This window comes from Acartia tonsa, chromosome 2 (assembly GCF_053477335.1).
Source record: "Acartia tonsa isolate MP-2025a chromosome 2, ASM5347733v1, whole genome shotgun sequence".
In the NCBI taxonomy this organism is placed as follows: domain Eukaryota; kingdom Metazoa; phylum Arthropoda; class Copepoda; order Calanoida; family Acartiidae; genus Acartia; species Acartia tonsa.
Window position 1 is genome coordinate 10037996 of NC_137261.1, and position 14550 is coordinate 10052545.

The following is a 14550-nucleotide window of genomic DNA, read 5'->3' on the forward strand; positions in this document are numbered from 1 at the left end:
TTGAAAGATAGAGAATAGATCTTAACAGATAGATAAATAGATAGATAGAGAGAGAGAGAGAGAGACCGTTACTTTTATGGAAGGATTAGCAGTTTTGTTTAGTTTTTATATAAAATATTCAGAACTTTCAATACTGCACTTCGTATAGATATAATTGTCCTTGATATTAAACAAGGATGGCAACATCCATAAAAGAGAAGCTTTAAAACGGTAGGACAAAAAGGGATTAACACTTGTAGAGTGTCAGAACTGAATAATCTGAATATAAATGTATAAGAGTCGAAACAAAATTGTAAGTAAATTTGTTGAAAAATTGCTTGATGCAGGATAATGTTTAAGGACATGCCTACATTTTTAGGACTTTATAATAGAGTTGCTTTGCTTATAATATTATACTTTGTTGTCCCAGAAATCAATATACCAAAAATCAGATCAATAATTAGATAATTAAATCATATAAAAATTTTTTGTTCAAAAAGTGAAAAAACAACATGTTGAAAATGGACGTACGGTCATTTTGGTAACGATTATAGAGTTGCTACGCTTTCTAAATTGTACCTGACTACTACAGGAATCACCATGCAAGTTTTGAAATCAATAGAACAATTCTAACATGCCTAAACTAACGAAAAAAAGCCATCTATCTCGGACTGACGGACGTACGAACCGACCCTAATAATAGATAAGCCTCGCTTTTAAAAAATCATTATGCCGTGACACAAAAAGTAACTTTTTGAAAAGATTTTTCAATTATTTTGTTTGAAAATAGATCTGTTATAAACAGTCAGACAAACAACCTAGTCCTAGTAGTTCCTAAATAACCAAGAATAATATATTGCAAGTAATTGTTAGCGTATCTAAGCAGAGAAAAATCCATAATTAACAAGGCATCTTAAGTTCTTTATTATGTTCTTAATTTATTCTCCAATTCATAAACAACATTGATATCTTAAAATATGGTGGATAAAAATAAAATTACATTTTTATATTTCTAAATACAATAAAGGTGACCTCTTAATTCATACTGTCACAGTTTACTGTCTAGGATAACTTGGTCAAAAGTATAAACTGTCACAAAACGACCTCAAGAAATTACCACTGAATAAACCAAAAAGATAGCATTTGATTTTGATGCATTTGATATTTTTATTGAGTTAAATTGTATTTACTGACAAATCATGATTTACATAGATTGATATTATTTATATACGTTGTTTGTAGGTACAGTATTTGAGATCAAATATACATTTAAACATTGGCGTCACAATTGTGAGGGAGAAGGGTTAGTGAGTGTTGCCCTAACTTATTTACAACTTAGTTTTAGGGGAGGTAAAAAGCTTTGCTATTGTGCATTATGTTGGATAAATAACTGAAGAAATTTTATGGTTCAATAATATTTCTTTTGTACTGTAAAAATTTTTGCTGCTTCGCACCCCTCAACCCTAAAAATGTTTTGCAACGCCTGTGTTGTTCAAATTATGCGTTTACAGATAAATTTGTGATAAATAGTTTACACATTAATTGTAGATAAAATGGATATGTTCAGTATTCACCAAAAGTCATTTTTCTGTACTGCTGGCCCAGTGTGTTTCTAAAAAAAAAAAAAAAAATTTGATACGTTATTTGTATTTTCAATAGATATACATCTTACATATATGACAGGGGAAAAATTGTTGTTAACTTACGTGGCTAACATGTAACTCATTTATTGGTCAGTTCTTTCATCCAGTAAGAGGGGAGGTGATAGAAGGGGGGTTAATGGTATTGTTATTTTAGCCGTGTATTTGGACAGAAAAGGAGAAAATGGCTCCTCTGGTTATCCTTGGATGTTGGACCTGTCTTGTGATTGACAGCTCCCGTATTAGGTAATTGATAGGTAGTATAAAAGTGCAAAAAAGAACACAGCTATTTGTATCTCATATAAGGGAAAATGGTGTGATGATTAATTTATATAACATTATCCACTCCCTCCTAAGATTATGACGTAATTTTGTAACTTTAACTTAACTAAAATGTTAAATATTCTTATACAACATAAGTAATTTTATTTAAATAGTTTAGTTTGAACATTTACAATGTTCATAACTTTTATTAAGAAAAAAATGTAAAATTGCGCAATTTCCCGGTGTAAATGTGAACATTACTTCACCTTTTATTAAAAATTTTATGTTTATTAAGTTTCTGTTTTTGTCCAGTAATGGTTAACATTTGTTAATATTTTTATTCAAGCAAATCTTTATTATCAAATTAAAAAAAACATACCTAAATTATTTTTAAAAAGAAAATATGGATATTAAACTAAACTTAAAAACTTAAGGAGACTATAAAGAAGCTTGGCCTTTGATATTATTTGAAATCATTAATCCAAAAATCATATAAATAGGATAATTTTATCATATAAATTTGTAGTAAAAAAATTAAAAATCAACATGTCTTTAATAGACATACAGAGTGCTCTGATTTATAGATGGTATCTAACTGTTACTGAAATTGGCATTCAAAGTTTGTAATCAATAGGGCAATTTTAACATGCTTGAAATAGCAATCTGAGTTGTACAACTGTTGTACATTAAAACATTTTTTTTTATTACTGTGATATTAGTGGTTATAACTGTGATATTAGTGCTTATAAACTGTCCTTGTTTCTTATGTAGTATATTATTTTAAAGGAAAAATATATTAAAGGAAGAAAACTAGTAAGAGGATTACAAACTAATATCATTTTCATGAATAAAGCCACAAATGTCAATAAAAATATATTTTTATACATATACTTTTGATTTAAACAATGTTAGCTTATAATGTTTTAAGACTTAGGTTTTCTATCTGCTGTTGAAATACTTTTTTTTAGATGCTTTGCTATGTCTAATTGTCATAGTAATCCCTCTTTTTCACGGTGATAGGACAACGACAACAAGATCATATTCACAATCTTTTAAAAATTATGAAAAAATAAAAGTTTAAGTGACACATAAACCAGATAGGTTGAAAAAAGATAATCTGTATAGTACTTAAGTTGTAGAAAAGCTTCGTTTACAAAAGTGAAAAATATAGACCCGCGGCATTACCGTAATTGGTAACGTGTCGGCTAGCTGTCTGGGAGGTGTTGGGTTCGAGTCCTGATCAAAACGCGTCATATTATACATAGACGTTGAAAAAGGTACCCACTGCTGCGCTGCCAGGCGTGTGACATCAATAGTAAAAGCATAGGAATGCATTACCATGCACAGTTAGAACTTCCAGACAAAGGTCGTGCAATCAAAGTGTTGGTTGTCTATCGGTTGAATGGACGCTTTACACCGCAATTATAAGACGCAGAGTATGTCTAGAACCCGAGGCGACACCAAGCCCCCTAGAGGTCATAAATGTGAAAAATTGGTTTACCTTGGTCCGACAGCTTTTCTCAACAGCTTCAATAATTCCACTGGATTCTCATCACTTACTTCACTGAAATAAATTTTGTTCATTGAAATTTCTTTTTAGCGGTTTTCCTGATTGTGCCTAGTCGAACACAGAAACTCTTATTCAAACGGGTAGGAGTTATTATTTCGTGTGTTAGTGTATTACTATAGGTTAAGCTATACTATATTAAGTACTTGATAACCCAGCAGGGTCAAGCCCTCAAAAAGGGGTTAAGCATAAAGAAAAAAATCTACACTTTCTTAATTTCATTTTTTCCTCTTAAAATTAGGGGAAGGGAGGGGGAGGGTTATATCTTGCTCTCCAGGCACTTTGTATGAAATAATTATAAAATTTGTCATTGCATTAAACAAATAATTGAGTTTCTGATTCCGTAAAATTCATTAAATTTTCTATAGATTTCATTAAAAATTACTGAAGAATTTTATATTAGAATTATGTATATGCATTGAATATCTATTGAAATTATCAAGAAAATCACTGTCAATGAAAGTTTGATTAAATTAAAATTTATTAGTCTAGTTTTATCAGAGAGGGAGGGAGGGAACATGGTATTGCAAATAATACCTGTCCCAAAAGTTTTATAAACACAATTTATCATTTTTTAGAGACAAAAAAGACAATGGGAGATTTTTTCATATACACCGACAATTATGATAACAAAACATCGATTTAGATTATAATTATTTGAAAAAAAATATTAGGCACTCCTACTTTGTACAAACAATTTAATAAAAGTCCCCAAAATTTTAAGCCAACAAATGAGAAACGTGTTTTTAAAATTTTTGAGACTAACATAATTTAGAGTCTAATGTCCCCTTCCTCACTTATAATGAAGATATTTTACTTGTGGGTACACAGTTAGAGGCGTTTAGCGAGATCCTTCGGTACAGACGGACTTTTTAAAAGCGAAGCTTTTCTATAATTAGGGTCGGTCCGTCCGTCCGTACGTCCGTCACAGAGAGTTAGCTCTTTTCGTTAATTTAAACAGATTAGAATTGTCCTATCAATTCCAAACTTTGCATGATGATTCCTATAGTAGTTAGGTACAATTTAGAAAGCGTAGCAACTCTATAATCGTTACCAAAATATCCATACGTCCATTTTAAACATGTCGATTTTTAACTTTTTTGACAACAAATTTTTGTATGTTAAAATTATCCGATTCTTCTGATTTTTTGAAAACTGATTCCTATTACAACAAGGTACAATGTTATAAGCGAAGCATCTCTATAAACAAGTCCCAAAAATGTAAGTATGTCCTTAAACAGTATCATCTATTTATGCAGTTTTGCAACAAATTTTCTTAAAATTTTCTTAAAAATTATAATGATTACCTGGCCCCCATATCATAATCAGAACTGTCTTCCTGAGAGTCACCGTGTGTTGAAAACTAAAAAAATATACATATTATTCATAATAATATATTTAAATTTAATGTTTTTATCTTTTTCTGAACCCATAATTCTCCATTTTTGAGAGGCTTGTAATAAGTCGCGAGACTTTTTGCATTCAAGTCTTGGAATGGTTTAAGGCTATTTTACTGACTTGTGCTATGAATTCTTATATAAATCCTAAGAAGCAATTATATCTATTAATAAACAAATTATTTTTTTTTATATAATATAGTATAAGAATTTTATCTTTAACTTTTTTCAGGGCATTATATTAAAAATCTAACATATTATTTTCATAATAAGGCTGTTCTTATATTACAAGCGTAGCCACTCCTAAATCCATTTACAAAGTGTGACTCACCATAAGAGCATGGGGAGATTGAACTGTAGGCACAGAAACTCGCCTGTACGACTAAAATATTTTTTTATCAAACACTTTGTTAAGTTCAAACTTACATTAATATTGGGTTAAGCAAAAATTAAAATATTAAATTTTTTTTTTTACAAAATTGAACTATATTTGAATGCGGTAAAATGGAACAAGAGGCGCGGCGAATTTTTTTTACATTGTTGGAGGGGGAGACGCGGTCAAATTTAATAAGTTTAAAAAAAATAGGAGGGGGGGGGGTGACAAAATCCTTGTTTTTTACCTCAATAGCTGGGAAATAAGCGGCATGGTTGGTTCTGTCTCCCATCATTGATTCTCGTTGTGCCTATAGAAACAACATATGTGTAAATGGTGCTTGCATACTATTTTTCTTTCCCTTTCCCTTTCCTTGTAAGTACTGGAACCCTCACTCTTATTTTTAAAATAATGAGGGGGTAATCTTATGATACAAATAATATTGTTTTCTAAAATTTTGTGAATTTGCTTTTAATGTTTAGTATTACAAAATAAACTTAAAAATGAATCCTTTTTTTCTTGAACAAGTGCAAGCTTTTAGAACATTTACATATGTGGTTACTCTATAGTTACTTTTAATGTTAGAAATGATCAGATTTAGGCCAATAAGAAACGGAGATTAATGGGGGTGGTCTATTAAACCATTAAGAAAAATACATTTAGAAAATTATACTATAAAAAGGAAAAAAAATCCATGCATTAAAATAAGATATTGCACATTTTGCCAACTTTATTAACTTAATCTCAGAGTTCTCTATTTGTCGATAAAATAATGTCAATATTAAGATCTATATAGAAACAAAAATAAATATTACTTTTACTTAGCACCAAGATGAAAATATCCATAGAATCTGAGCTCTCAGAAAGAATAGAAGCTTATTTCTAGTATGGTCGAATCCGATTAATATCCTCTGGATTAGAACCGGATCTTAGACATACTGAAAAATCTTGTATAACATAGTTTTACAGAAATTTTTCACGAATAATAAAATAAAAATCCTAAATTTGATGTTTTTCGGCATTGGGACTAACAAAGCTTACAAATTTTACTTCATTTTAATATCCGCGGAAAAGTGCGTTGTATGATAAATACTTTTATTGTCTAATGCATGATATGATCTTGACTATCATCAAGCATACCAAAATTATTGCTATTGCTATTGCTATCCGTTACCATGTCAAACAAACCTATTATCAATGATTAATTAAAGCATTGCTTTTAATAAATATCATTAGTACGCTGTATTAGGAAACAAAGATAAATATAACTCTTTCTTAGAAAAATATCATTACTCACAGGCACAATACAACAATAGATACAGATTTATTAACTTCTCTAATATTGATTTTAAGTTTATTTTTATCGAGTATTTTGGAAATAGTATTTTTTATGTTTAAAATTATATATGATGAAATTATTTGGTTTTACCTTTTTTATTAATCTAATTTTTCCATTGCATTGCTTTAAAATCTTCAAAATTGATAAAATTGATGTTGTACAACTCTATTTAATCCAAGTATAGTAAAACATTAACCCTTAGATTTCACGATCTTTGAAAGCTATAGTTGCGCCTGTTTTAAGCCAAGACATTCCAAACTTCCTAACACTGAAAATGTCGTACATATGAACGTCTTTAGTTAAAAGACATTTTTGGGACACAATACAATCTTTTCAAAATTGGGAAAGATTGTATTGTGTCCATTTTTGGATGGACTCGTACCCATCACCTTCTCGACAACGAGCTACAGTCGCTGTTAAATGACCAAGGACTTATTAAAAATACTATATTTTTGACTAATTTTATTTGAATTATAGAATACTAGCGGCTACGCCCCTAGAAGCCTCTAGAGGCACTTAAGGTAGGAAGGGGAAAAGTCGACCTCATCCCATTTGAAATTTGAATTTCAAAAAAGTAAAAAAAATATTTTTTTTTTGGGGGGGGAGGGGGTGAAGACACCCTACCCAAAAATAGTTTAAAACCTTCCCAGGACCTATGAGAAGCTTCACCGTAAAGGAGAACAATATCGGTTCAGCGGTTAGCGAGATCCTTTGGGACAGACAAAAAACGCTTACTACTTTATTTAATAGGATATATACTTACAAAAGGATGAGTAAATGCCCTTCTTGATGGAGTTGGGAATTCTCCAAACATTGGTCTAAAAAAATGTTGAATGAAAACCTCCATAAAAAAGCGAAGAGAGAAGAGCGAATCATTCATATTATTTTTAAAAAGCGAAGCTTTTCCATAATTAAAGTCGATCCGTCAGTCCGTCCATCCGTAAGGGTTGGCTTTTTTCGTTAATTTAGGCATGTTAGAATTGTCCTATCGATTTCAAACTTTGCATTATGATTCCTGTAGTAGTAAGGTACGATTTAGAAAGCGTAGCAACTGTATATTTGTTACCAGAATTTCCGTACGTCCATTTTAAACATGTTGATTTTTTTACTTTTTTACCAACAATATTTTATGTGATAAAATCATCCAATTGATCTGATTTTTAGATTACTGATTCATATTAAAATATGATACAACATTTTGAGCGAAGTCCTAAAAATGTCAGTATGTCCTTAAACAGAATTCTGTATTTAAGAAGTTTCGTAACAAATTTGCGTATAATTTTGTCAAAACTTATATATTCAAATTTTGTATATTCAATTCAGGCACTCTAAAAGAGTTAATGTTCGTGTCATACCGTTACAAAGCTTCGCTTTTATGGATGTTGTCATCCTTGTTATTTTCTATTATTCAATGACTATCAGCACTGCGTAAAACATTTAATACGTAGAAACTGTAAATAGTGTGGACAGTTCAGAGACTGAATTAGAAAGAACAGTCGGACGGACGATAACTATAACATCGATCTATTTCTAATTGGATGTCAGATTTTCATGTACTTTAATAAAGTGGTGCTCGCATCTGGCTAAAACAATGATCCAACCCCTTTACCCCATCTTCTTCCCTCCTACTGGATGAACGAACTGACTAATAAATGAGGCCCATATTATCAGGCTGAATTGACGATAAATTTTCCCATGTCAATATATCCACGTATATCCTATATTATCGGTCCCTCAAAGTGCCAGTACACCCATAATTCAATTTATTTTACTTTGAGTGAAAACCGTCCAATTACCTGAAACCTTCGGGGAGACTCCTGCCAATCCTAGGCCTGGAAGGACTGGCTCCAGTGACAGGATCTCTGAAGTACAGGGCTTGTCCGGGATGACGGAATCCACTTCCACGCTTCTCGTACATGTCCTCCGACATTTCTACTAAAAACAAAAACGATGACGTTTAAAAGTAACAAAACTGTTTGGAAGTATTAGCTAAAAATGTGCTGTTATCAAAATAATTAAAAATAAAAGTAGATAAGTTTTAGATAAATAGAATCGCATTTAGATAATCACAAACTTAAAACGTAAAACCTAACCCATTTGGATATACACATGTGATAATAATATGAGCGTTGTGAATTTATCATTTATACCATATTAAAACTTAGAACATCTAAATATCTTAAGAAACAATTATTAAAGATAAAGAAACGGCATGTTTGTTTAAAGGAATTTTTTTATTCTGAAGTCTTCTAACAAATACGTCAAAACTATGTTGTGGAGTAGTTGGGGGGAAGATTTACAACATTTATAAAAAGGGAGGTGGGAGGGTAAAATTTCTAATTATTTACTAAAATTCTTTAAAAACTTAGTTATTTATGTGTGGTGAGGGGTCATAAATTATCGGAGTGACTAAAAGGAGCATTTTTATCCCAATATTCCAGCCTTCCCTTCAAACACCATTGGACTACTTTGCAAAAATGTATTATTTAAATGTTATTTCATATTATCTTGTTATTTAAAATATAAATAGATACTTTGAGAATTTACAAGAAAAAAGTCCCGTGAAAAAGAATACATTTCTGTCAAAGATTTGATGAAAATTCTCATGTAAAAATGTCAATACTTAATAGATTTTTAAAAAGTACACTTTTTAAGTAGTGCAGAGGGGTGTAAGGGGAGGGCAGAGGCCTGGGCTGGACACCTAGAGGGATGTATTTAAAAGTGATGTAGACACCCCCTCCCCCCACCCAAAAAAAATATTCTAAATATGCCCTGGACCAATGCTAAACTTTCCTGAAACTTAAGCAGTTTTTTGTCCAGCTGTTTATGAGTTCTTGTCTGATAAATTTGTATGTTCTCTAATAAACCTGTAGCGGGCTAAAATAAAGATCTGCCCCTCTCCTTTACCTCATCCCCTCCCCTCCTACAATTTTATATTTTACAATCTATATCCAATTTAATAACTATTATTTCATTTTCTAAAATGTTGTTGCTTATCAATTTATCCTTGTTTTTTCATAAAAAATATATTTCCATTTTAATATTAATTCTAATTTTGACATCAATTTTGTCCATGAAAATATTGTTAAAATAATAAAAATACTTTTTTATATTGTTTTTTCCTAAAATATTATAATCTAGGTCAATTTTCTTATCTTTATTATTTCCATAAAAGTTTGTGCGAAGCAAAACAAGTATGTAAATGTAAGGTTTTTTTTGTCTTCTTTAGGTATAATTTTCTTTTCAATTAGTGAGATAGAGAGATAGATAGAGATATAGAGAAAAATCAAGAGAGAGAGAGAGAGGGGGGGGGGAGGTTACTAAACGCGTTCTACAATAATTAAACTTAAAAATGCTTAAAAAAGCTTTTTTTGGTAAGCTTAATTTGTCGTCAATTGTCTTTTGTTCACTAGCATATACCCCTCAATCTCATTGTCATTACTATCTTTTCTGTCCAATAAAATTAATTTTCCAGTGTGGCTTGGAAACCGATGAATATCCCCTGAATTAAAACCGGTTCTAAGCCATACTGAAAAATAAAATTAATGTATAGCATCATATTACAATTTTCATTGAATATCTAAAAAAATCATAAAATTTTAACCAGATTTGTTAGCCCAGGCCATCAGCATCTCAGGGCCAACAAAACTAGTTTTTATCTTATAAATATTAATTTTATTATCCGCAGAAAGCTGTTTAAAATACGAAGCTATTAAGCTAAATAACTATTTTATCCCTTACAATTTTTTTCTTGTTCCAAATTAATGTCATGATCTTATTTGAAATGTTTGAGGATTAAATAAATTATTCTTTTTTATCTTAGGTAAACATTCTTCATTTCATGTTTTCTTTCTCTTGCTCAAATATCAAAATGAATGTCTACCAACTTTTAATAACATTTAATTTTCCTTATCATTTTTTCCATGTATGAAGAAATCAAATTGAAGAATATTTTTTTAGGCACATCTGCAGATTAAGTTAGAATATATTGGATAAAAACTAACTATTTCAAAATTAACACAACTACACCGAATCACAAACGTAGAAGCACATTACTATTTTTTCTAAAAGCTTTGCTATAACTTAGTTTGTTATCCTCTTTAAGAACTTATTGGTTGTTTACAAATCTGTTTTCATTAAAAAAAAAGTTGTTGGTGATGTTCAAGGAATAATTGTCTACCTATTCCCAGCTTATACCAACAACGAAATTAATTCGAAAAAAAATCACGAAACCTATACTTTATTTAAAGCTGTCATTGGGTGTCAACACGTAGTAGAATTGACGATCTTTACATCTGCCCCCCAAATATAATTTTTATTTATTTCGCTTGATGGTTGTACCTTATTCATTACTAGCGGCTACGCCCCTAGAAGCCTCTAGTGGCACTTTAAATGTTTTTGTTTGTTAAAGTCTACGATAATTCTTTATATTACGGATACCTCTTAATGTTACGTTGAAGTCTCCCAGATTTTAAGAAAATTTTCAATTTTTTTGTCATTTCTTTTGGGAGGGTGGTAGTACCCTCCCCCAAAATAGTTAAAAACCTTCCCAGGACATATGAGAATCTACCCTGTTAAGGAGAACCCGATCGGTTCAGCGGTTAGCGAGATCCTTCGGTACACACAGACAGACACACAGACAGACAAACATCCTGTTACTTTATTATAAGGATACCTACAGGGTGCGCCACATAAAACCGGACTTTTTCTAAATTGTAAACAAATGAACATAAAATCGTCAATTTTAAAGATTTTATTAAATTTTGAAAACTGGGAAGCAAACTAGGTAAATGACTATTAGATCATTGAATAATATCGCCGCCAGCATCAATCACCGCCACTACCCGCCTCCTCAACTGTCGGCAGTCCCAGGTCAAAATGTACCTGTCCAAGCTGGCGAAGTTCTCCTTGATAGTGGCAATGAGGGAGGTCTTTGTGGTATGAGCACGTCTATTGGTGCATGCTTCAAAGTAGCTCCAGGCCCAAAAGCCATTGAATTAAGATCGGGCTGCTGGGAGGCCACATTTCCTTAGGATTGTGAGTAACTGCAGGATCCAAATTCACCCAACTTTCAAGCTACCCTTTGACACGGAGGCCTTTATTTGGACCACAGTTGGGCTATAACGACCTTCTATACCTTTTTAGAAATGGCATGAAGATTCAGCTAGGGTTGTCAGCGCAACCCATAGTCTAAAATGAGTTTTTAAGTTCCATATGGGTCTTTAACGTTGAGAACCGAGAAATTTTCACGATTTTACATGATTTTTGACGTTTTTGACATCTCTAAATCTGCCACGTTTCACTTTGCCGGAGTACTACAGCCAAGCCATTTTAGATAGAGAGCTCTAGTCTTTTCTAGTGTCTTACTTATGTATCTAACAGTATCCCCAGCAAGTTGCATAACTCTACCTCATCTACAGATGGGCTGAGGTCCGATTTAGTAGGCCCTAGTCGAGAATCCAGATTATATCACCAGCGCATTTCAAATCTGCCTTGTTGAACATAAACGCGGCCAGCTCGGAGTACGAGCCCATTTTCGTCCAAAGATTTTTTTGTGCTAAAAGATCATTACCTAAGCTTTTTATAGTGGGGTCAAACGTCCTGATTGGTCAAGTAGTTTTGACGCTATGACCGTTTTAAAAAAGTCCGGTTTTATGTGGCGCACCCTGTAATTCCTATTACATTATCATACAGGAGAGACTGCTGTTTCTGACACTCTAACCGTTAGGTCCAACAACCCAGGATAACTAAGGAGGGGATACAAATATCTCCTTTTCTTTATAAACAACCCGGGGTATTAGATAAGTAATCCTAAACAAACAACCAACTTCTTGATTGCTCGACCCTTGTCTGGAAGTCTCAACTGTGCGTGCACGGTAATGAGTTTTGCTAACTATTACTGTCGCGCACCTGAAATAGCAGCCGTAGGAACCATTCTTAACGTTTTACGTTATGACGCAGCTGTAGAGTCCTATAATTTATTGTTTATACCTGCATTAACGTGGCAAATGAGAACGACAAGGGTCGTGAAAGCAGCTAGGAACATAATATCTAATTTCATTCTTTTCTGAAATTATAATAAATCAATTCTAGGATTAGCCAATAATAAATTTAAAAAAATGCGGATGCTATTAATAAAATGCTGGCTCTTTTGCTGATTGTTGACACAAAATATTTAGTTAAAATGGTTAAAATTTATACGCGGCTATATAAAGGGAAGTTAAAAAATTTCCAGTCGTCATTTTAGCAGCTATGGATAAGAATTATCCTGTTGTGGGGCTTAGATATTGCACCAGATTCTCATGCATTCTTATGAATAGATACTCGCCGCTGGCTAAAATAACGATATCCCCACCCTCCCCTTTAATACCATATCCTCCCCTCGTACTGTAGGAACGAACTGCCACACATATGATGCCCATATTATCAACCTTAATTGATGACAATATTTCCAGGTATTCTATATTAATTGTTGTTGCAGAAGCAGTTATAGAAATACTTTACACGATTTTATCTTTATTCTACTTTTATTTTAGATTTGTTTTATTATCAAAACGCTATAATAAATTAGGAATGCAAAAAATCATTTTCTTTTAGTTTCAACAAAATAATTTATTTAAATTGTTAATTAAATTTTCAACAAGGCATTAAATTGAGATGAGTTCTTTAAATTTTTTTTACAAAGGCTGGAATTTATTTTATTTAAAATTGTATGTAATACGTTGCTATACATAGTTTTTCAGTATTGCTAAGACCAAGTTTTAATCCAGCGTATATTAATCGGTTTCGGAGCCATACTGGAATATCAGATATAATGCTGAAACACGTGAGATAGAAACTTATGAATAAATTCGTTATTAAAAACAATGAATAATCCAGTGGGAAATAAAATAAAAACAAAACTCCCCTTTTTAAGTGTAATCCTTTTACATTAATTATAGTAATTAATTAACTGATTATTCATTAACATAAAATACATTATTATTGTTTATACCAGGCAAGTAGGAACAAGATAGAAATATATTATTATTACTGAATGCCTGAGAACTGGTACTAATCCAGCGTACATCAATAGGTTTTGAATCATGTATCGTATTATATCCAATTTTCTACAAACAAGGATGACAACACCCATAAAAGCGAAGCACTGAAACGGTAGGACAAACGGACATTGACACTTATACTGTGTCAGAACTGAATATTCATAATATAAATGTATAAGAGTCGAAGCAAAATTGTAAGTAAATTTGTTGAAAAACTGCTTGATACAGGATAATGTTTATGGACATACTTACATTTTTAGGATTTGATTAAAAAGTTGCTTCGCTTATCACATTATACTTTGTTGTCCCGAATGGGCCGAAGGCCTGGTCCAACAAAACTGGTATTAATTTATGATTTTTATTTCAATATTCGTGGAAAATTGTCTGTAATACGATGTTATACATGATTCAGCATGGCTGAAAACTGATTCTAATCCAGCGGATATTAATCGGTTTCGAAGCCATAATGTAAAATACTTGAGACTAATCCCTCATCCATGGTTTCATCACATAATAGAATAAGAGCTTGACCTTAATTGGTGAAAAAGCATTCTAATATCAATATCATTACAGAATGAAAAAGCATACTAATATCATTATTAGTACTTATTTATATGATTATAGCATTAGAGTATTTTATTGGCTTCTCAACCCTCCGCCCACCCCCCCCCCCAAAAAAAATGAGGGGGTTGGGTGGGGTTATATAATATTTTATTAAAATAGAAAGAAAATAAATTTTTAAAGAAGGTTGGTCCATTGCGTTTGCTGTGTTTTTACAATTTAAGGGGAGAGGGGGAAGGGAGGGGTTTGATCAAAACTGAAATAACTCCTACACCAATACTAAGCTTTCAGAAAAGTGTGGACTGATATCTTAATCAGCTTACGACCCGCTACTGGACAAATAAAATGTACACGCAGCTGCATTAACATATTTTCAAACTAGGTAAT

At 31.8% G+C, this 14550-nt stretch overlaps 1 protein-coding gene across 2 annotated transcripts; it reads right to left on the reverse strand.

The window, feature by feature from the left end:
- Window positions 1–879: 879 nt before the first annotated feature.
- On the reverse strand, window positions 880–12622 carry LOC145304212 (uncharacterized). 2 transcript variants are annotated; one of them, XM_080146046.1, is made up of 8 exons: window positions 12551–12622; window positions 8356–8491; window positions 7323–7377; window positions 5468–5530; window positions 5179–5229; window positions 4758–4813; window positions 3385–3447; window positions 880–1591 (listed from the first exon to the last, which is right to left on the reverse strand). In XM_080146046.1, the coding sequence occupies exons 1-8, from the start codon at window positions 12618–12620 to the stop codon at window positions 1543–1545; spliced, it is 543 nt and encodes a 180-aa protein (XP_080002172.1). In that variant the 5' UTR covers window positions 12621–12622; the 3' UTR covers window positions 880–1542. The 2 variants fall into 2 exon arrangements, with proteins under 2 accessions (XP_080002172.1, XP_080002164.1); XM_080146038.1 differs by having other exon boundaries at window positions 8356–8494.
- Window positions 12623–14550: the final 1928 nt, after the last annotated feature.

Excerpts from the sequence above, each read along its gene's own strand:
- LOC145304212 (XM_080146038.1), bottom strand. The coding sequence starts at position 12,620 with ATGAAATTAGATATTATGTTCCTAGCTGCTTTCACGACCCTTGTCGTT. Across the intron at positions 8,495-12,550 it reads CATTTGCCACGTTAATGCAG|TAGAAATGTCGGAGGACATG; the intron begins GTATAAACAATA and ends TTTTGTTTTTAG. Across the intron at positions 7,378-8,355 it reads AGTCTCCCCGAAGGTTTCAG|ACCAATGTTTGGAGAATTCC; the intron begins GTAATTGGACGG and ends ACATTTTTTTAG.